Genomic DNA, 24,059 nt, shown 5'->3' on the forward strand with positions numbered 1-24,059 from the left:
AATTCAGGAAAGGTAAGTACAGGTCTCTGCAAAATAAGTCAAGGTAAGGTACTTACAAGTATAATGTGTTGTAAGTTTGTGAGATATAAAGATGAAGTTAAGATATATTTGTTAACGATGAAACTTATGTATAATACCTGCCAGCATTCACTGAATTATATGTAGTTTTTGGACGATTGGCAATTGTATGTAGGTTTCAGTGTCCTGGTAAATGAAATCAATATTATTTATAGAAAATAATTCACTTTATCAAAGTAGATACCAATTGATTTTATATCGAAACTGTGTTATTTCTATTGAAGGGTACCCAACTTTATGATGCTAAGAAAGGGTCATTTGTGGATCTTGGTATACTGGACGTAATGCAGATTTTTGGTAGAGCTGGACGCCCTCAGTTTGACAAGTTTGGACATGGAACCATTATTACATCACATGATAAACTGTCTCATTATCTGTCACTGATGACCAGACAGAACCCTATAGAGAGTCAGTTCTGTGTCAGTCTAACAGACAATCTGAACGCAGAGGTGGGTAGTAACAGGGGAGAGTGGGAAGGGAGTCATACCTCACATTCTCACCTACAACCTTAAAACAGATATGGATAGGAACAGGGGGTGGGGATGGGATGTTGGATGGGAGGGCGGTGGGGGTGCCTGCATACTTCATATTGTATCAATGTTTCATTTTCATGCTAAAGTGGGTGTTATGGGATTTGCCAAAAGATGACCTGCTGTTATTCCATTGAAACAACATAAGTATGGTTAATTGATCTTAAAAATATGTCCCTAATTATATCTGATAGCATGGTGTGATCCATTGTCCATGTTAAGTGTGTGGTAAGGTTCTGTGATGCACAGTTGATAGCTTCAACAAGGATTACAAGAGTCTGGCTGTTTTTGGCTGTAGAAAATGATGGGCTATAGATTGGATCATTGTAGAGGTCTAAAGCCATTAAACTAAAATCTGATTGGATCATTAGAAGTCTAAAGCTGTTATACTAAAATCTGATTGGATCATTAGAAGTCTATAGCCATTATACTAAAATCTGATTGGATCATTAGAAGTCTAAAGCCATTAAACTAAAATCTGATTGGATCATTAGAAGTCTAAAGCCATTAAACTAAAATCTGATTGGATCATTAGAAGTCTAAAGCTGTTATACTAAAATCTGATTGGATCATTAGAAGTCTAAAGCTATTATTCTAAAATCTGATTGGATCATTAGAAGTCTAAAGCAATTATACTAAAATCTGATTGGATCATTAGAAGTCTAAAGCAATTATACTAAAATCTGATTGGATCATTAGAAGTCTAAAGCCAAGATACTAAAATCTGATTGGATCATTAGAAGTCTATAGCCATTATACTATAATCTGATTGAATCTTCGAAGTCTAAAGCCATTATACTATAATCTGATTGAATCTTCGAAGTCTAAAGCCATTATACTATAATCTGATTGAATCTTCGAAGTCTAAAGCCATTATACTATAATCTGATTGAATTTTCGAAGTCTAAAGCCATTATACTATAATCTGATTGAATTTTCGAAGTCTAAAGCCATTATACTATAATCTGATTGAATCTTCGAAGTCTAAAGCCATTATACTAAAATCTGATTGGATCTTTAGAAGTCTTAATCCATTTTACTATAATCTGATTGGATCTGTTGAAGTCTAAAGCCGTTATACTAAAATCTGATTGGATCTTTAGAAGTCTTAATCCATTTTACTATAATCTGATTGGATCTGTTGAAGTCTAAAGCCATTATACTAAAATCTGATTGGATCTTTAGAAGTCTTAATCCATTTTACTATAATCTGATTGGATCTGTTGAAGTCTAAAGCCGTTATACTAAAATCTGATTGGATCTTTAGAAGTCTTAATCCATTTTACTATAATCTGATTGGATCTGTTGAAGTCTAAAGCCGTTATACTAAAATCTGGTATAAACTACAAAAGTGTGATTTGAGTTTATTTCATCAGTATTGACTTGTTTTTTTGTGTGTCATTTAGATTGCCTTGGGAACTGTGACCAATGTAGAGGAAGCAGTTAAGTGGCTCAGCTACACATACCTGTATGTACGGATGAAGTGTAACCCTCTGGTATATGGTATTAACTACAACACAATTGAGGTAGGTATGAAAGTGTAGATTGAATGGAATTTTCTATTCTTTACTTTTCTTGAAATGTCAATATTCTGGTAACTGCTAAGAAATAAAATTGATATGTTGCCATTGTATTTTGACTTCATAATCAACTAGAGTAAGTTTTTGTTGCCCTCCAATGAAACTTTTCATTATGCTGGGTGTTAAGTTCCCTGTAAAATATGTCAGAATATGTCTTCCAGGTTAAACGAAGCTCTCCTTTTACTTTTGCAATGCTATGAAGAAAACAAAAATTCAAAAGTTAAACTGTGATGAATGTTTTTACTTATCAAGTAGGTATATAAAAGTTTGATGTTTATTGTGAAACATTTTGTTTATATCCAAACTCTTATAATTTGACTTTCCAAGTAAGGTGATTCTTTTTATAACATCACCATAGTTATACTTCAGATTTATTCATTTTTTTTCCTTTTTTGTTGTCAGTCTGATCCCATGTTGGAGACACATCGTCGTGACCTCATTACGGATGCAGGGAGAAAGCTGGATAAGGCTCGGATGATTAGATTTGATGAGAGAACAAGCTACTTCTCATCAACTGACTTAGGCAGGATAGCAAGTCACTTCTACATCAAATATGATACAGTGGAGGTAAGTGTCTGAATTACAAAGCAGAAGATGGAGGTTAGGGATCTTAATTTCTCTTAACAAATACGGATGTATTCTCAAAGTTAGCATGGTGAATTTCCTTTTCTTACCCAGGGGTTGGAGGAAGGGATGCTGGGAGGGGAGATCCCCTTTTATGACAGTATGATGTTACATTGACAATGCAAATAGAGGGTGAAAGATTCTTTAAGTCAGTGTAATGGAAATGCTTATCACTTTATCTAGATGTCTGTTTGGGAATTTGATTTTGAATTTTGATGGGTAAAGATTATGGTATTGGAGAGAGCGTATGATGGGTGAAGGAGTGAATGTTAACTACTATTTGTATTATTCTATAGATACTTAGTCTGATATTACTGTTTTGTATCAAGATGATATAGAAGAAAAATAAATGTAGATACAACATCTTAGCTACAACATAAAATGAGTGCTTTATCTTTTGTTGGGTAGGTAATCAACGAGAACCTGAAATCATTGATGACAGAAGCAGATGTATTTGCCATGGTCTCAAAGTCCCAGGAGTTTGACCAGATAAAGGTTAGTGTGTACCTGTGTTCTAACGGAATATTACACCTGTCCATTTAAGTACAGGAGTTTGACCAGATAAAGGTTAGTGTGTACCTGTGTTCTAACGGAATATTACACCTGTCCATTTAAGTACAGGAGTTTGACCAGATAAAGGTTAGTGTGTACCTGTGTTCTAACGGAATATTACACCTGTCCATTTAAGTACAGGAGTTTGACCAGATAAAGGTTAGTGTGTACCTGTGTTCTAACGGAATATTACACCTGTCCATTTTACAGGAGTTTGACCAGATAAAGGTTAGTGTGTACCTGTGTTCTAACGGAATATTACACCTGTCCATTTAAGTACAGGAGTTTGACCAGATAAAGGTTAGTGTGTACCTGTGTTCTAACGGAATATTACACCTGTCCATTTAAGTACAGGAGTTTGACCAGATAAAGGTTAGTGTGTACCTGTGTTCTAACGGAATATTACACCTGTCCATTTAAGTACAGGAGTTTGACCAGATAAAGGTTAGTGTGTACCTGTGTTCTAACGGAATATTACACCTGTCCATTTAAGTACAGGAGTTTGACCAGATAAAGGTTAGTGTGTACCTGTGTTCTAACGGAATATTACACCTGTCCATTTAAGTACAGGAGTTTGACCAGATAAAGGTTAGTGTGTACCTGTGTTCTAACGGAATATTACACTTGTCCACTTAAGTCCTAGGAGTTTGACCAGATAAAGATTAGTGTGTACCTGTGTTCTAACAGAATATTACACTTGTCCACTTAAGTCCTTGGAGTTTGACCAGATAAAGATTAGTGTGTACCTGTGTTCTAATAGAATATTACATCTGTCCATTTAAGTACAGGAGTTTGACCAGATGAAGATTAGTGTGTACCTGTGTTCTAATGGAATATTTCATCTGTCCATTTAAGTACAGGAGTTTGACCAAATAAAGGTTAAATTGTACCTGTTGTTTAGTGAAATGTTTCACCGATGTATTTAAAGTCCGGGGACAAAATAAAGGTTAAATTGTACCTGTTGTTTAGTGAAATGTTTCACCGATGTATTTAAAGTCCGGGGACAAAATAAAGGTTAAATTGTACCTGTTGTTTAGTGAAATGTTTCACCGATGTATTTAAAGTCCGGGGACAAAATAAAGGTTGAATGGTACCTGTTGTTTAGTGAAATGTTTCACCGATGTATTTAAAGTCCGGGGACAAAATAAAGGTTAAATTGTACCTGTTGTTTAGTGAAATGTTTCACCGATGTATTTAAAGTCCGGGGACAAAATAAAGGTTGAATGGTACCTGTTGTTTAGTGAAATGTTTCACCGATGTATTTAAAGTCCGGGGACAAAATAAAGGTTAAATTTTACCTGTTGTTTAGTGAAATGTTTCACCGATGTATTTAAAGTCTGGGGACAAAATAAAGGTTGGATTGTACCTGTGATCTAAAGAAATGTTATACCTGTATACAACTTGGATGTTTGTCTGACAGGTACGAGAGGATGAGATGAATGAACTGGACAACCTTCTGAGTGATACCTGTGTGATGCAGGTACAGGGAGGTGTAGAGAATACATACGGCAAGGTCAACATCCTCATGCAGGTGTATGTGTCGCGTATGAATATCGAGAGTTTCTCCCTTGTCTCCGACCAGGCTTATGTAGCTCAGGTAATTGTAACAACCAGCACAGATTTCTGCTCCAGTCTGATTTTTATGACTTGTCAAATTGGAGATTATTTGAAAATGGCTAAATTATCAGGAATTGAAAGTAAACCACATAGAAAGTAAACCACTTGTTTTTTCTTGTCTATCCATAGAATCATTTTAGCCAAATATAGGTGTTTGAATATCCATCAAGAGACCTTTTCATGTCAAACATTCTGCATCATAAATTCAAAGAAACATTTTTTTTATGCTTTAGAATGCAGCACGTATTGTACGGGCTTTGTTTGAGGTGTGTTTGAAGAATGGTTGGCCTGTGATGGCAAGCAGGCTACTAAATCTCTGCAAAACCCTGGACAAGCGACTTTGGGGGTTCGAGCATCCTCTTAGGCAGTTTCCAAACCTCACCAGAGAAATTCTTGAAAAGCTGGAGGGCCGCAAGCTTAGCGTGGATAGACTCAGAGATATGGATCCTGTGTTGATATAGATTTTTTGTTTTACTGGAATAGTATTAAACAAAACCTGTAGTCCTGTCTTTGATAAATGTTTTACTGGAATAGTCTTAAACAAAACCTGTAGTCCTGTGTTGATATAGATGTTTTACTGGAATAGTCTTAAACAAAACCTGTAGTCCTGTGTTGATATAGATGTTTTACTGGAATAGTCTTAAACAAAACCTGTAGTCCTGTGTTGATATAGATGTTTTACTGGAATAGTCTTAAACAAAACCTGTAGTCCTGTGTTGATATAGATGTTTTACTGGAATAGTCTTAAACAAAACCTGTAGTCCTGTGTTGATATAGATGTTTTACTGGAATAGTCTTAAACAAAACCTGTAGTCCTGTGTTGATATAGATGTTTTACTGGAATAGTCTTAAACAAAACCTGTAGTCCTGTGTTGATATAGATGTTTTACTGGAATAGTCTTAAACAAAACCTGTAGTCCTGTGGGGATATAGATGTTTTACTGGAATAGTCTTAAACAAAACCTGTAGTCCTGTGGGTATATAGATGTTTTACTGGAATAGTCTTAAACAAAACCTGTAGTCCTGTGTTGATATAGATGTTTTACTGGAATAGTCTTAAACAAAACCTGTAGTCCTGTGTTGATATAGATGTTTTACTGGAATAGTCTTAAACAAAACCTGTAGTCCTGTGTTGATATAGAAGTTTTACTGGAATAGTCTTAAACAAAACCTGTAGTCCTGTGTTGATATAGATGTTTTACTGGAATAGTCTTAAACAAAACCTGTAGTCCTGTGTTGATATAGATGTTTTACTGGAATAGTCTTAAACAAAACCTGTAGTCCTGTGTTGATATAGATGTTTTACTGGAATAGTCTTAAACAAAACCTGTAGTCCTGTGTGTTGGAATATAAACAAAATAGAAGTTTTACTGTAGTCTTAAACAAAACCTGTAGTCCTGTGTTGATATAGATGTTTTACTGGAATAGTCTTAAACAAAACCTGTAGTCCTGTGTTGATATAGATGTTTTACTGGAATAGTCTTAAACAAAACCTGTAGTCCTGTGTTGATATAGATGTTTTACTGGAATATAGTCTTAAACAAAACCTGTAGTCCTGTGTTGATATAGATGTTTTACTGGAATAGTCTTGTGATATAGATGTTTTACTGGAATAGTCTTAAACAAAACCTGTAGTCCTGTGTTGATATAGATGTTTTACTGGAATAGTCTTAAACAAAACCTGTAGTCCTGTGTTGATATAGATGTTTTACTGGAATAGTCTTAAACAAAACCTGTAGTCCTGTGTTGATATAGATGTTTTACTGGAATAGTCTTAAACAAAACCTGTAGTCCTGTGTTGATATAGATGTTTTACTGGAATAGTCTTAAACAAAACCTGTAGTCCTGTGTTGATATAGATGTTTTACTGGAATAGTCTTAAACAAAACCTGTAGTCCTGTGTTGATATAGATGTTTTACTGGAATAGTCTTAAACAAAACCTGTAGTCCTGTGTTGATATAGATGTTTTACTGGAATAGTCTTAAACAAAACCTGTAGTCCTGTGTTGATATAGATGTTTTACTGGAATAGTCTTAAACAAAACCTGTAGTCCTGTGTTGATATAGATGTTTTACTGGAATAGTCTTAAACAAAACCTGTAGTCCTGTGTTGATATAGATGTTTTACTGGAATAGTCTTAAACAAAACCTGATATAGTCCTGTGTTGATATAGATGTTTTACTGGAACAGTCTTAAACAAAACCTGTAGTCCTGTGTTGATATAGATGTTTTACTGGAATAGTCTTAAACAAAACCTGTAGTCCTGTGTTGATATAGATGTTTTACTGGAATAGTCTTAAACAAAACCTGTAGTCCTGTGTTGATATAGATGTTTTACTGGAATAGTCTTAAACAAAACCTGTAGTCCTGTGTGGAATAGTCTTAAACAAAACCTGTAGTCCTGTGTTGATATAGATGTTTTACTGGAATATAAACAAAATAGTCCTGTGTTGATATAGATGTTTTACTGGAATAGTCTTAAACAAAACCTGTAGTCTTGTGTTGATATAGATGTTTTACTGGAATAGTCTTAAACAAAACCTGTAGTCCTGTGTTGATATAGAAGTTTTACTGGAATAGTCTTAAACAAAACCTGTAGTCCTGTGTTGATATAGATGTTTTACTGGAATAGTCTTAAACAAAACCTGTAGTCCTGTGGGGATATAGATGTTTTACTGGAATAGTCTTAAACAAAACCTGTAGTCCTGTGTTGATATAGATGTTTTACTGGAATAGTCTTAAACAAAACCTGTAGTCCTGTGTTGATATAGATGTTTTACTGGAATAGTCTTAAACAAAACCTGTAGTCCTGTGTTGATATAGATGTTTTACTGGAATAGTCTTAAACAAAACCTGTAGTCCTGTGTTGATATAGATGTTTTACTGGAATAGTCTTAAACAAAACCTGTAGTCCTGTGTTGATATAGATGTTTTACTGGAATAGTCTTAAACAAAACCTGTAGTCCTGTGTTGATATAGATGTTTTACTGGAATAGTCTTAAACAAAACAAAACCTGTAGTCCTGTGTTGATATAGATGTTTTACTGGAATAGTCTTAAACAAAACCTGTAGTCCTGTGTTGATATAGATGTTTTACTGGAATAGTCTTAAACAAAACCTGTAGTCCTGTGGGTATATAGAGGTTTTACTGGAATAGTCTTAAACAAAACCTGTAGTCCTGTGTTGATATAGATGTTTTACTGGAATAGTCTTAAACAAAACCTGTAGTCCTGTGTTGATATAGATGTTTTACTGGAATAGTCTTAAACAAAACCTGTAGTCTTGTGTTGATATAGATGTTTTACTGGAATAGTCTTAAACAAAACCTGTAGTCTTGTGTTGATATAGATGTTTTACTGGAATAGTCTTAAACAAAACCTGTAGTCCTGTGGGTATATAGAGGTTTTACTGGAATAGTCTTAAACAAAACCTGTAGTCCTGTGGGGATATAGAAGTTTTACTGGAATAGTCTTAAACAAAACCTGTAGTCCTGTGTTGATATAGAAGTTTTACTGGAATAGTCTTAAACAAAACCTGTAGTCCTGTGTTGATATAGATGTTTTACTGGAATAGTCTTAAACAAAACCTGTAGTCCTGTGTTGATATATATGTTTTACTGGAATAGTCTTAAACAAAACCTGTAGTCCTGTGTTGATATAGATGTTTTACTGGAATAGTCTTAAACAAAACCTGTAGTCCTGTGTTGATATAGATGTTTTACTGGAATAGTCTTAAACAAAACCTGTAGTCCTGTGTTGATATAGATGTTTTACTGGAATAGCCTTAAACAAAACCTGTAGTCCTGTGTTGATATAGATGTTTTACTGGAATAGTCTTAAACAAAACCTGTAGTCCTGTGTTGATATAGATGTTTTACTGGAATAGTCTTAAACAAAACCTGTAGTCCTGTGTTGATATAGATGTTTTACTGGAATAGTCTTAAACAAAACCTGTAGTCCTGTGTTGATATAGATGTTTTACTGGAATAGTCTTAAACAAAACCTGTAGTCTTGTGTTGATATAGATGTTTTACTGAAATAGGCCTGATATGTGTTATTATAATTACACAGTAGACTCTTGACTATGTGATACAATTTTTGATATTAAAAAATTGATCTAATTACTCCTGATCAAAGCCTCATCTGTTGGCATTATATACTCCATTAAGGTGTCTTACAGTAAGTTAGAAACAGTGGCTGTGTTGACTTTTTGTAGTTACAGTGTTTGAATGGATCACAAAATTAAAATGCAAACAATATACTGATGTCAAACAATACATGGCTGAATTGCTGTTAGGTAGTGTAATATGTGGCAGACAAGTGACAAAATTTTGTATACATATTAGAAAAGTACCTTAGTTGTGCCTTATGCTATTAGCAAGATTTTGTTTCTGATATTTTTGCTCTGTAACCATGGAAACAAACTTAGAAATTCAAAATTTACTGTTTGCAATTAAGCTTATTTCAGGCTACACATTGAACAATGAAAGACACAAGAGAATCTACTTCAAGTAATTGTCTGTTTGGATATTCCTAGTAACAGCTGGATGCAGGGAATAATACTTTGTGTTTCCTTGTTTATGATTGTTCATGGGGAATACAAAACATAAAAAATTTTGTCAGTTTATTGATTAACCTGTCTTAGGAATGCATGAGAACCCATAGGGAATAAAAGTCTTTTAAAGACTTTGGCCTTTTGTTGACTATGTGTCACTTTGTCGAGGGTATATGTCATTTACTCATTTACAACTTTTCAGAGTGTTGCATACTGAATCGTGAGTTATACACACCACTATATGCAGAGCTATCACCTTTGTTTTTACTTGGATAACATTAAAAGTTTTACACTTGAGATTTCTTGCGATACTATTTTTAATTTTCTATAGGTCACATGGTGCACCACGTACGTATGGGACCTATCATCAAAAAGTGTGTCAACCAGATTCCTGCCTTAGATTTGGATGCCACCATACAACCAATCACACGCACTGTACTCAGAGTGAGGCTGACCATTGACCCAGTCTTTCAGTGGGATGACAAGGTTGGTATATTTGTTAAATTTTTGGAGTGTAAGAGTTTGGGTGGTCAGCCCTACTCTTACACGAGGGTTGAGATATCCCTGTGCATGGAACAGATCCATTTTTTATTGCATTTTTTATTTTTCTCTCATATTAAAGAGTTGAAATTGTAACTTTTTTCCCTTCCATAAAACAGAATCCACCTGTAAAGTATGGGAGAATAGATTTTCCAGAATATAGTGTAAAAACATTGTATTGTAGTAACCTTACTTAAATTTTGATTGTGGATAAAATTCCTATTCAGTAATTTAGCTGGATTTTTTAGAAGTTAAAAAATTGCAGAGTTATTTTCATTATTAAACAATAGGAAAATTCTTACCATCTTCTCCAGAGTTGCACTGTTTATGATACATTTAATGATCTTTTTCCTGTAAAACAACATCACATTGAGTCGTAAACAGTAAAGATATACATGGAACCATGTTTGCTTATGTGAAGGTGCATGGAACCAGTGCAGAGTCATTCTGGGTGTGGGTAGAGGACCCAGAAAACAACCACATCTACCATTCAGAACGCTTCCTTCTACACAAAAAGATGGTAAGTACTCTATGTAAAAAGAACGTAAGTACTTTCTGTCTGTAACTCCTAGAGATTACATAGATTTCATAAACAAACTGCAAATGTTTTTTTTTTTTTCAAATTAAAGATTTTCTCAGTTTTATCAAATTTTAATGCAAAAAGAATGCATTTTTCGTAGAAATCAGGAAACATATTTTGTCTATTAAGATTTCATTTTCCAGGTATTTTTATTCCATCCAATTAGAATAAGCACTTTTATAGTAAAGCCATTTTATTGCTTTCTACTGCTTATCTTGGTACAGATGCTTTTGTTTTTAAAATAACTTTTTTAAAGGAGCAACGTTGTTTGAAGGATTTTCCATGTGATTTTATCCTATTTACAGGTGAAGGCCAAGGAGCCACAGATTCTAGTCTTTACAATCCCGATCTTTGAACCTCTACCTAGTCAGTACTATGTCAAGGCTGTGTCTGAGAGATGGCTTGGATCAGAGGCTATGTGTGCCATCTCCTTCCAACATCTTATTCTTCCTGAGAAACATCCTCCCCATACAGGTATGTAGTTCAGTAGGGGTGAAAGGTCAGAGGTTGTACAGCAGGAGGGTCAAAGTTGAACATCTAATCAAGATGTTCCTAATTCATATCATCGAGGGTAACACCATCAGCAAAACTCTGTAATATGTCAAATGTGTATTTTGGAGTCAGGATATGTTCATCATTATTGCTGGTAAGATGTGAACATCGTAAGTACCTTTTACTACAACAATCCTAACCTACTTTCATTAATAATAGCATAAGTTTTATATAGACAGTTGGTGCTGATAGAAGGGAATTGAAGAAATGCAAAGTTATCAGTATTTCATTGACCTGCTGTAAAGGTTTTGTAGAAATAATAGTGTGTGCAAAAATGCATATGTATTTTGAAGACTTACCAAGTTTTTTTAGTTTTGAATATACATAAGAAATACCCATTATCTTAGAAGACTGGTTGATAAAGTTTATATTATAGTACCATTAGTCCAGATATTGAAGAGTCTTATGTAAGTAACAAAACCAGATTTTAACTTTGGAATAAAATTGTTGATTGAAGATGTGATGAATACTTGATGTTGTTATCTATTACTTTACAGAATTACTGGACTTGCAGCCTCTGCCTGTCACAGCTTTTAATGACCCCCAGATAGAGACACTCTACAAGTTTACACACTTTAACCCAATACAGACACAAATCTTCCATGTCCTTTATCACACTGACTGCAATGTCCTGCTTGGGGCACCTACAGGATCTGGGAAAACTGTCGCTGCAGAGATGGCCATATTCAGGGTGTTCAGAGAATATCCAAAAGCAAAGGTACATGTGATGTTATGAGAAAGGAATGATGGAACACAAACATATAACACATACAGGATTTTATGTTTTTGTGTGGTATATCTGGGTTAGACTCTGGAATCCATTTGAGTGGTTGCTGTGCATATTATGGGCATAAATGTGTCTTATATGTCAAAATTGGTAAAGATATTCATAATTTCAAAAAAAAAAAAAGTAACAGACTACCACATTTCTACAAAATTTGCCAATCAAAAAGATTTACAATAAATGACATTGTCTTTATGGCACTCCAGTTACGTAACAACTCACAGATATACATCGGACAAATAGGACTTTTGTATCTAAAGTTTTATTTCTCTTTAGTTTTGATTTTTCACCTTCAATGATAAGAAATTGTGTTTGTATTAGTCTGAAAGTTTGGTATATAGTTATATCTTTGGGTTAAATAGAGATTTGAATGGCTTTGGTTCATTGTTGGGTAAAATACGTGGAATATTATGGTGGATATGGAGGATTGACAAGGACTCCTGAAATTATTTTCTGATTAACTTATTATTTTGTAGATACATTGAAGTTCAAAAATCAGTGTAGGTCAGCAAATAAAAAAAGGGTTTTGACTGATTTTTCTATGAATTCCACAGTATTCTGATATGTGGTTCATGATTTTTATGAAAGGGGGTGCCATAACTCTCCATATCTCTATGTTAAATATACAAGACTGTTGTTTTTCTGTCACTATTTTTTAGATTTTGACTTAGAATAAAGTTACTCATGGAGAAGCTGTTCTTTGCTGCTTTTTTTTGTCGGTTAGTTGTCGTACTTTCTGTTATTAGTTTTCATCTCTTACTATTACCTTTACAGGCTGTCTACATTGCACCACTGAAAGCTCTTGTACGAGAGAGAATGGATGACTGGAAAGTCCGGATCCAACAGAAGCTTGGAAAGAAGTAAGTACCTAAAAACAAATTTAGTCATAACATATTGATTCCTAATCATGTTGCTTAAAAGTTTAATAAAAACAGCATTAGTTTTGATTTCCACATCCATTTTGTTGTTCAAACTCATTAAAACAATTAGATCTATCTGTCTTCACATATATACATACACTTAGGTGAATCAGTAAAATCTGCTGCTGTCAGTAATGATACAGTGCTCAAAAGAATATGTGTTCAGACTGAAGATTTGGTGACTAACTAGCCCATCAGCTTCAGTCTGATTTCAGAAAAGTTTGCATTGATTGTCTGTCAGACAAATTGCCCCTGCTGTCTGTCAGTTTCTGGTTTCTTGAATCTTGGTAGTTCATTACTTTGAAATATTTCTCTTTGGTGGGCTGGCATATTATATAGTTATGTTAAATTGAGTTGGTATCAGTTTACCAGTTGGTAAAGGTTGCTTCTGATGGACATGATTTGTAAAATAGTTGTAACTGACCCCTATCCTCTGTAACATGGTTATTCAAACCACTGATGCTAGACAGGTTCAGTGGTAGTAGAGTAATTGGATGATAAATTGTGTACTACTGTAACAAATTTCTATCCTCTGTAAGTTTAGGATAGTTAGACTGGAGATCACACATTTTAAAAAAGCTAGCTAGTGTTGAATCCACTTTAATTTGAGAGTAGATTTACCTAAAATCTGACACTTTAAAAAAGCTTTCAAGTTTAAAACAGATTTGGTTCATATTTGCCCCATATTATCATGCCATCTTGTTCTACAGACTCTGGTTCAAACTTACCTTAAAGTATTGTAACATTGTGTACTGCACCTGATCAGATTCTGGTTCACACTTACCTCATAGTATCATAACATCGTGTACTGCACCTGATCAGATCAGATTCTGGTTCACACTTACCTTATAGTATCATAACATTGTGTACTGCACCTGATCAGATTCTGGTTCACACTTACCTGAAAGTATCGTAACATCGTGTACTGCACCTGATCAGATTCTGGTTCACACTTACCTGAAAGTATCGTAACATCGTGTACTGCACCTGATCAGATTCTGGTTCACACTTACCTTATAGTATCATAACATTGTGTACTGCACCTGATCATATTCTGGTTCACACTTACCTGAAAGTATCGTAACATCGTGTACTGCACCTGATCAGATTCTGGTTCACACTTACCTGAAAGAATTGTAACATTGTGTACTGCACCTGATCAGATTCTGGTTCACACTTACCTGAAAGAATCGTAACATTGTGTACTGCACCTGATCAGATTCTGGTTCACACTTACCTTATAGTATCATGACATCATGTACTGCACCTGATCAGATTCTGGTTCACACTTACCTTATTGTATCATAACATCATGCACTACACTGATCAGATTCTGGTTCACACTTACCGTATAGTATCATAACATCATGTTCTGCACCTGATCAGATTCTGGTTCACACTTACCCTATAGTATCATGACATCATGTTCTGCACCTGATCAGATTCTGGTTCACACTTACCCTATAGTATCATAACGTCATGTTCTACACCTGATCAGATTCTGGTTCACACATACCCTATAGTATCATAACATCATGCACTACACTGATCAGATTCTGGTTCACACATACCCTATAGTATCATAACATCATGCACTACACTGATCAGATTCTGGTTCACACTTACCCTATAGTATCATAACGTCATGTTCTACACCTGATCAGATTCTGGTTCACACATACCCTATAGTATCATAACATCATGCACTACACTGATCAGATTCTGGTTCACACATACCCTATAGTATCATAACATCATGCACTACACTGATCAGATTCTGGTTCACAATTACCTTATAGTATCATAACATCATGTTCTGCACCTGATCAGATTTTGGTTTGTATTAATATGGGAGCATTCATGTCTTATATTTTCTTAATATTTTTTTTTTACAATTCACTGCCTTATCCTTCAGGGTGGTAGAACTGACTGGTGATGTCACCCCAGATATGAGGGCAGTGGCCAATGCTGACCTGATAGTGACCACACCTGAGAAGTGGGATGGGGTTAGTCGGAGCTGGCAGACAAGGAACTATGTTAAAGCAGTTGCTGTACTGATCATCGATGAGATCCACTTATTGGGTGAGTGGTTACAACATATCATAACCGACCTATACCACCCACCTGTATAGATAAGATACTTAACAAGATCAGTTTGAGGTGATTTTTATCAAAGTCTGGAAAAAATATCCACATATAAGTCTGTATATGATCTGAATAATTATGTAAAATACTATACAAAACTTCAGGAAAATTAAGATATTTTGACCTTTTCGTATCTGTCCATATCTTTAAACATTAAAAGATTTGTTAAGTATTATCATGTTCATACACCATTGAGTATGAAGATGTCATATTTCTTTTAATAAACAAATGCTGTATGAAGAGAAATATTTGACCTGATGATGGACATGATTTACAGGGGATGAGAGAGGGCCAGTCCTAGAGGTTATTGTGTCTCGTACTAACTTCATCTCATCACACACTTCCAAACCTGTAAGGGTTGTAGGCCTGTCAACAGCATTGGCAAATGCCAGGGATCTGGCTGACTGGCTCGGCATCAAACAGGTAAGGGGATGAGAGAGGGGTGGGGAGAAAAAAGGGATAGGAGATGGGTGAGGGGGAAGGGGCATGGGAGGGTAGGGATAGGTGGAGTGGAGCAGGAGGAGATGGGGGGGAGGAGGGATGAGAGGGAAAGGATAGGATAGGGGAATGGAAAAAGGGGAAGTAGAGGAGATGCGGGAGGGTAGAAAGATGAAAAAAAGAGGTGATGAGAGGTGAGAAGAAGGGAGAGGTACAGGTAGAGGAAGGGGAAAAAATGGGAGAGGTAGGGAGGGAAATGCAGGATGAGAAGGTGTAGGGAAAGAGAGATTTGGAAAGTGGAAAGACAGGTGAGGTCATGACAGTTAAAGGACAGGAATGGTGGGAAGGAGAATGAGAGAGAAAAAGGGGGAAGGTAAGAGAAAGACTGCAAGATACAATTCTACAAGAATAAGAAAGAGAATTTATAATTGATGTTTGATAGATATCTCTATTAACATTGTTTCATGAATTTAAAAACACAAGTGCACACAGCTGGTCTGGAACTATTGAAAATTTTCTCTTATATATCATATATTAAGATAGATTAGTCAAAATACAAATTTCCAAGTTATGAAGATAATTATTTTTAGCAGTGTTCATTCTAAAACTACAGCTACTGAGTTGTTATTGTTTTCATATCTTACTTATTTGACACCACCAGATGGGTCTGTACAACTTCCGTCCCTCTGTGAGACCTGTCCCATTGGAAGTTCACATCAACGGTTTCCCAGGACAGCACTACTGTCCCCGAATGGCAACCATGAACAAGCCAACTTTCCAAGGTAATTAATGAAGCTTTGCTAACTAATTCCTGCATTTAGAATTCATTAAAGTTGTTCACTGATAATTCAAACCCAATAAAATCACATTGGACATAGTTAAATATGTGTGGAATGACCTGGCTAGTTTAGGTTTATTTCATTCAAAGGCCTTTACCTGTTTACATTATCATGCCTTTTAAGTTCATTTATAGCTGTGGTTAAAGAGATATGTGAGGATTTGCAATGGATTGTAATATATTACTGGTAATTTCAGCCAGGTTTCAGGCAGGTCATGCAGCTGTCACAGAGGCTGATATTGGTTACCAGAGTGTGTTCTCCAGGGCTTTAATTTGTAGATGTAGAATGACAGCCAACATGTTAAGACTAGGGATCAAAAATCAATTTCCAGTACTTTTCTTTAAAGAAATGTAAAAGTAAGGTTGCTCTCATTTTATCATACTATATAAAGAATAATGTGATCTTATTCTTATGCTCTTTTTACAATCGATTGGTAAATCTTTTTAGGGATTGTATAGAGAAAATGTAATACTTTTATCTTGTTCCATGGAATCAATGCTTTTGTAATAACTTTGTAGTCACCTTTTGCAAAGTATACAGAATGGTATTAGGCAATATTACCCTATCATAATGTCATTTGATTCTCATAGTGACAACACACTTTGCTTTGATTTTATAAGAGCTTTGTGAAATGACACCAGGAGTGTGAAAACTGCTAAATAAAGCAGGCTGTTGGATTTATTAAGTACGTCAGCAGTAGCAATATGTGATATAAAACCATAAAACTTCTAGAATATTCATTGTTTGAAGAAATGTTGATATTTCCATTACAAAAAGAATGATACAGACAGGAGGAGACAACTCTAGAAATACATTTGTTGGTAATGTGGCAACAATTTACAATATGTATTTTTATTCAAATTCTGTTCAAGTCGCTCTGTGTCTGTTGTCTGTCCATCCTTGCTGGTGTCCTTGTGTCCGTCTGTCCATAAACAACTTTTGTTATTACTATTTCTTGAGAAGTACTGGATGGATCTTTCTCACATATATAGGTTCCCCTTGGTCCCTAGTTGTGCCTATTTGATTTTGGGTCTGATCAGAAAAAAAAAATGGCCGATAGGCAGCCATGTTGGATTTTCCCTAGTAAAGATTGTTGTTGCTATTTCTTAAGAAGTATTGAATGGATATCTCTCAAATTTCATCAGTATATTCCCTTTGATTTCTCCTTGTGCTTGTTTGATTTTGGATTGATCAGAAGAAACAAATGGCTTCCAGGTGGCAAGTTTGTATTTGGCCGGTAAAGATTGTCATTGCTATTTCTGCTAAGGAGTGTTGAAATGTCTTGTCATTAAGAGCAAAAACAGAGAAGAGAATAGAAGGGAAAACATCCAACTTTCAAAGAGCATATAAAGATTAAACCATGGTGGGCACCAAGATCCCTCTGGGATCTCTTGTTCTTTGTAAGTTTTAATTCTAGAAAATAATGAATTTTTTTCAGTGTCACTACTTAGGTGTTTTATTTTCTGTAGCTGTAAAGTCACACTCACCGGAGAAACCCACACTGATATTTGTGTCATCACGACGTCAGACAAGACTGACAGCCCTTGATCTCATTGCTTTCTTAGCAGCAGAGGAAAATCCCAAACAGTGGCTCCACATGCCTGAAATGGAGGTAAGAAGTTTGTTCTTCTTTAGTGGTTATAACAATATCCACCATTAATCACTCCACCTTTCAGCTGAAGAAGAGATGATAAAATGGATAACGTTTTGCATGCTGATTGGAAATCGCGATATTTGAAGACGTTTTTGCCCTGAAAAGAAGAGCTGATGGGAAGAGATGGAAATCGGAAGAAAAGGTAAGGACAATGAGAGTGTGGATACTAGTGGACAACATCAGTACTGTTAACAATCTCTATACATTGTTTTTGTAGTTTACACATTACTTCGAACCGGACAAAGGTCATAGTGCCCTGACAAAGGTCAAATAATTGTTTTACTATAATACTCTGGCCCTAGTAGATTTGAGTGTATTGCAATGTCTAGTCAACCTTTAATGTTTGTGAAATGGGTCATGTATATTATGAGTTTGAGTTTAAGGTCAAATGGTTGTATGTTTATGGGTCATGTGTATGATATTTTTGCGTTGAAGGTCAAATGGTTGTATGTTTATGGGTCATGTGTATGATATGTTTGCGTTGAAGGTCAAATGGTTGTATGTTTAGGTCAAGGTTACATGTGTGTGTGAGTGTGTTAAGATCAGTATCAGTATGCTGATATTCGTAACAATTTTATTCAGGGTGAAGCATATGTGAAGTCACTTTGAATAATCAAATACCATATTCAGCTTACTATCATTAGATAGTGGACTATTTAAATCACCCTACAACTGTATTCTGTCAATTTTTCACTATTTCTAGAGAAGGACTGGCTGGATTTTTTTTCAAATTTCCAATGTAGGTTCTTTATCCCTATTTGTTCCTGTCAGGATTTTGGACTGGCCATAATAACAAAATGGCTAATGGGCTGTCATATTGGATTTCTTGGATTCAATGAATATTTGTTATTGCTATTCCTTGAGAAGTACTGGATGGATCTTTCTCAAATTTCTGATGTATGTTCCCCTTTTGATTTCTGGACTGATCTGAAAACAAAATGGCTTACAAGCATCCATCTTGGGTTTTGATGATGAAAGATTATTATAGCTATTTCTTGAGAAGTACTGGATGGATCGGTTTCTTATGTAGGTTCCCCTTAGTCCCTAGTTATGCTCTTTTGATTTTGTAACTGATCTCAGGAAAACAACTGGCCAAAAGACGACTATGTTGGTTTTAGTAGTCAAAAGTATATCAATTTCTTAAGAGAAATTATCAAATCTTAAATCATTTAGAGCAAAATCAGAGGAAAGAAGAGAAAAGAACAAATGAAAGTGAAATAATGGTGGGAACCAAGGTCCTCTGATATCACTTGTTTATATTTCAGTGTAAATTGTTTAGTCAGAAGACAGCAGTAGTTAGTGACAATAGTCGAATATTAATCATTTTATCAGGAAAGTATTGAAATTATCTAATAAAGCCAGTGTAAGTGAGAATAGTTGAAGGTTTAATGTCATAACAGGGAAGTATTGAAAGGACCTAGAAAAGTCAGTGTTAGTGAAAATAGTTGAAGATTAATTGTTATATCAGGGAAGTAATGAAATGACCTAGAAAAGTCAGTGTTAGTGAAAATAGTTGAAGATTAATTGTTATATCTGGAAATTATTGACATGATCCAGAAAAGCCAGTGTTAATGACAATAGTTAAAAATTGACTGTTATACCAGGTAGTTATTAAAATGACCTGGAACAACCTGTGCTGGTGCCTTCTGATCATACTGTCAGCTAATCAGATCATCAGTATTTTCAAATGTTTTTCACTCTGTGGATAAAGACCCGAAAGATGTTATGAGATGAGATGAATTAGGAACTGACAAGAGGTAAGAAGTCATGAAATAATTACTGTTAATGGAACAAAATCAATGGTACAAGTTAGTAAGCCCTAATATAACAGAAGATGTTCACTAGTTCTGCGTGTTAAACATATCACTTATTGGTGGCTATCTGGCTGAGGTCTTCTTGGTACAAGTATTGACGGGGATAGTATTCTCTATCCAAACATCCCTTATCTCCGGCATAGCATGGCTTAGGAAACATTTCACGACGTAATCTGGAATAATTAAAGATTTTCCTTAATGATGATAGGTTGTACAATTTAGATCGCACTTGAAATTGATTTTGTGTCGTACCAATGAGTTGGGAATTATTGGGTTGTGCGAGGTTATGCAGGTTTGGAGCCCTCATTGATAGGGTTACATACCAATACTTAAGGATATGGGAGCTTGCCAGGAGCTAAACCATCTAAATCTGTAACACAAACCGTGTGTGTGGAAGAAAATGTGGACATGTACGTTTTGCCAAATAGCTAATTAGAGTGTAATGAAAACTAAATCTGTTCTGATAATTAGCTGTGATTTACTTCATTTGAAGCCCAATAAGTCGTTTTATGTGTCAGGCATTTATATAAGTCATTACATCTTTATAAAGGTCTTGTAACATTTGACATTTTAATATTTGATATAGGACTTACAACATGTCATATAATATTTGATAAAGGTCTTTTAAAAATTTCTCAGAATATTTGATGTTTAACTTTTTTTATATTTAATATTTGACTTCACATAATATTGCGGTATTATATGACCAGCCCTGATTTCAAGAGTGATGTCATGTGATGAGTCTATTAATTTGTTACAGACCTCGTTATATGAATAGAAAAGTGTCACAGACTTAATTTATAGATAAAAAAATTACAGACCAATACTGAAGATTGGCCAAGGAATTTTCCCTTCTATCAATTAACAGTCAATCTCAACATTACACGATTAGAAATCTGGAGCTACATAAATACGATGAATCCCGTTTATGATATTGAATATTAGGATATTTAGCTTGTTATGATTTCTTTAATGTATTGAGTATTCTTCATAGCAATTGTAAAGTGTAAAGAAAAACATTTGTATGCTAGAGTCCAACATGAGATATCGGTTATTATGATATTTTTTGCAGCTCAGAATTGATTTTTGTAAGCTTAAACTTTAAGCATGTGTCCGTATTTGACACCTAGACTGTTCTTTGTGACATTAATTGTTGCCTGAAGCACCCTGCAGTACCCCGTCCTAGGTAATTTTCACAGTCGCTGTCAGTAAACAATAGAGATTAAGTCACCTACTGGTGCAAAAACTTCAGTCAGTACCGATTACATAACGTATAAAAACACATAATACTTTTGATACTTTAGATAGATAGCACTTTTATCACTTAAATTGACGTTTATCATAAAACTTCAAATAATATTCACATAATATTAGATATTAATGCTTCACAAAAAATTTTAATACACAACTTTAGGAACCACAAATGGCCATATGAAGGTGTTTTATGATGGTTTTATTACATAGTTTTGGTGAGTAGCATTGTTGAATCCATTTGCTGAATTATAGGGTCTTATTTCTTTATAGACAGCTTTCCATAAACTCTACCATGTACAGCCATGCACAGTAAAAGCTACTTCATCTTCAAAGTTTTATGGTGGTAATGAGAGAAATCAATCGGGTGAATCCACGCCCTTTTCCGTGTTGATGTGTTCACCTATACACCATTTTATATGTGAAGAAGACATTAATCCTTCTTGATGTACAAAGTTTGTTTCTGCTAATAAAAAGAAATACATTTCTGAACTTTTTCTCCACCCAAGTGTCTGGTTCCTAATGGAATCTATATTTAGTAAACAGACTGGAGAAAACATTTTATTATCACTGTAGTTTCAGTTGACTTGGTGTCTGTAACTAATGGGATGAAGAAGTGTGTAATACCTACTAAAGTCCTAGCCTGAATGCTGATAAGACTGATATCACAGGTTTGGGGAGATAGCACCCTCTGTAAATGTCAAAATCATGTTGAAATCATTTCACAATGGCTTTTAACTTTGTGACAAGGAATTCTTGTCCTATAGGAAATCTTTAGCATTACATCTATAGAAAACACTTAGTGCTATGATCTGGAAACACTTATATCTTGTCCTTTCATACTTACAAACTGTCTAGAGTTTCCATTGGTTAGATTTATAGGGGAGACAACTATTTACTGGAATGTTTAAAAAACTTCCATTTACTTAGGAGACACTTTAAATAAATTTTGACTATATGACAGTCTGAGAAGTGTGAAACAGTATCAATTACCTTTTAGACATATGGGACACTGCCATTTCCATCAGATATATGTGAAACAACAAAATTTATTAAGAAAATAAAACTTTTATTTATTTTACAACAATTGTGAACACATTTTTCAAACATCATAATAATTAGCCTCGTTGTCTCAGATGGAAACTTGCTGGGTCTGTGGGAGGAAACCAGTATACCTGTGTAAAACCCACCTGGTCTGGCAGGTGACCCCATACCTTTTCATATCTGTACAGGGAATAGAACCTCGGACGTTACTAAGAATAATTACTAGACACTATTACAGGGAAATGAGAAATGTACACTGCCATTCATTTCCGAGACGTGTGAAAAAGTGCCATTTACTGAAGAGATATATGAAAAGCTTCCATTTACTTTGGAGACATTAGAAAAGCTGCCATTTGCTTTGGAGACATGCGAGTTGCTACAATTTATTTTAGAGACATATGAGATACTCCCATTTAGGTGGTGCTGACACAATTTTTCGAGTTGTATTAATGCTGCTCCCAAATTTTGGAAGTGTTTTTGATATACTCCATAGCAACAATAATTAATAAACATATTGCAAAATGAGAATTAGTGCTACTCATTTTGACATTACAGAACAACAGACTTTTATTTCTCTAATTCTATAACTTTTTCCCATATTGCTGAATACATAATCATCTTCAGAAATACAGCATACTTCTTGGATAAGTCCTCTCAAACCATGACAGCCTGTGTTGTTAGAAACATGTATTCGATTGTTTATGGTGAAACTGCATTTGCATTTGACATCATATTGTAGCGCTGACATTATCATTACAAATAACACCTCACAAAATACAAAAATAGATTGAACAACGTGCAAAAATACCGACATGTCAGATGGTGCAGACTATATACAGCAGTTGTAAACAACATGGCATCTTCGCAATGTTGACGTTGCAACAGTGTATCTTTTTACAAATATATTAATGAGCCACAGACTTGGTAGGAACATTAACTCCCATGTAAGGTGTCTTAATAAGGGAGGAAACCAGAATGAAAGGAGAAAATGCATTTGGGTTTGCTGGTCACCCCCATACATCAGCTGACTCGGACATCAAGCTGTGATCACCTAAGTGTTAGACAAGAGTGACTATGAGTTAACTGGTCTATGGCAGGTCTCTTAGGAGATGGGTTGGTGCATCTATAGACCTGTACATGAGTCAGATCTGTTAGACATTTTAAACATGTAAGGAGCATCCTGTCAAATATTTTTAGATAATTCTATAACCAAGTTGATATCCTGGTCTCTAATCCAGTCATAACTGGATACTAGAAAAGTTGGATTTGGCGGTATGTTCTATTTCCATTGCCTTCTCCTAAAAATCAATGTGACTTCTCACTTATCATATGGTAATTATCGCTTTCCATGACTGTTGGAATTCTCTGCCAGATCAATAATAAAAACCGAAAACCTACCATTGACAAGATCGAAAAGGCAAACTACAATTCTACTAGAGTTTGAGTGTTTTTACACACCAGATGATAGAAGACCCCATACTCCACGCTAATGTTGCTGTATCCCAATACTGTATGCCGTGCCACATCCATGTGACACAAATGGATAAGGACAAATTGATGTGAAGATTTGGAACATGAAGACTTCATGCAGTCAGTAATGGATGTCGTGACTGTGTTCCAAATTATTCATCCCGTTTTTTAAAAACATTTTTTAGCTCTAACAGAGCTTGTGTAGTAACTAAAAGAATTATTGAAACGATGCTAACAGCTCAGGAAACTGAGTAGTAGATATTTGAAATTTTTCTAACAATGTCAGATTTACATCTCTTCTGGTGAGGTAATTTGCAACTTGAAAATCAATATCACAGCTTTTATTGATTTTCAAAATAGTTTTACTGCTTTTTGTCTGTGACATATTTATTTCTATCCATCACTCTTCAATAAAAATGATTATGTACCTGTGTACAGTATGTCTCTGTTTCATCATCTCTTGACAGTCATGTACATTTTTATAACCATTAA

The 24,059-nt window shown here is 34.9% G+C and overlaps 1 protein-coding gene across 1 annotated transcript in view; it reads left to right on the forward strand.

The window, feature by feature from the left end:
- Positions 1–24,059, forward strand: part of LOC132563642 (activating signal cointegrator 1 complex subunit 3-like) — a 269,825-nt gene that overhangs the window by 11,533 nt on the left and 234,233 nt on the right. The window contains exons 16-30 of the mRNA XM_060228382.1: positions 303–527; positions 2,015–2,134; positions 2,591–2,755; positions 3,221–3,307; positions 4,785–4,961; positions 5,215–5,428; positions 9,856–10,022; positions 10,498–10,596; positions 10,962–11,130; positions 11,706–11,926; positions 12,767–12,852; positions 14,828–14,994; positions 15,335–15,480; positions 16,157–16,277; positions 17,804–17,946. Coding sequence (XP_060084365.1) covers positions 303–527; positions 2,015–2,134; positions 2,591–2,755; positions 3,221–3,307; positions 4,785–4,961; positions 5,215–5,428; positions 9,856–10,022; positions 10,498–10,596; positions 10,962–11,130; positions 11,706–11,926; positions 12,767–12,852; positions 14,828–14,994; positions 15,335–15,480; positions 16,157–16,277; positions 17,804–17,946 — 2,307 coding nt within the window. The remainder of the gene's footprint in view (positions 1–302; positions 528–2,014; positions 2,135–2,590; positions 2,756–3,220; positions 3,308–4,784; positions 4,962–5,214; positions 5,429–9,855; positions 10,023–10,497; positions 10,597–10,961; positions 11,131–11,705; positions 11,927–12,766; positions 12,853–14,827; positions 14,995–15,334; positions 15,481–16,156; positions 16,278–17,803; positions 17,947–24,059) is intronic.

The sequence above is a fragment of the Ylistrum balloti genome, unplaced genomic scaffold, assembly GCF_031769215.1.
Source record: "Ylistrum balloti isolate Yb309-2 unplaced genomic scaffold, AGI_CSIRO_Ybal_v1 Utg371806, whole genome shotgun sequence".
In the NCBI taxonomy this organism is placed as follows: Eukaryota; Metazoa; Mollusca; class Bivalvia; order Pectinida; family Pectinidae; genus Ylistrum; species Ylistrum balloti.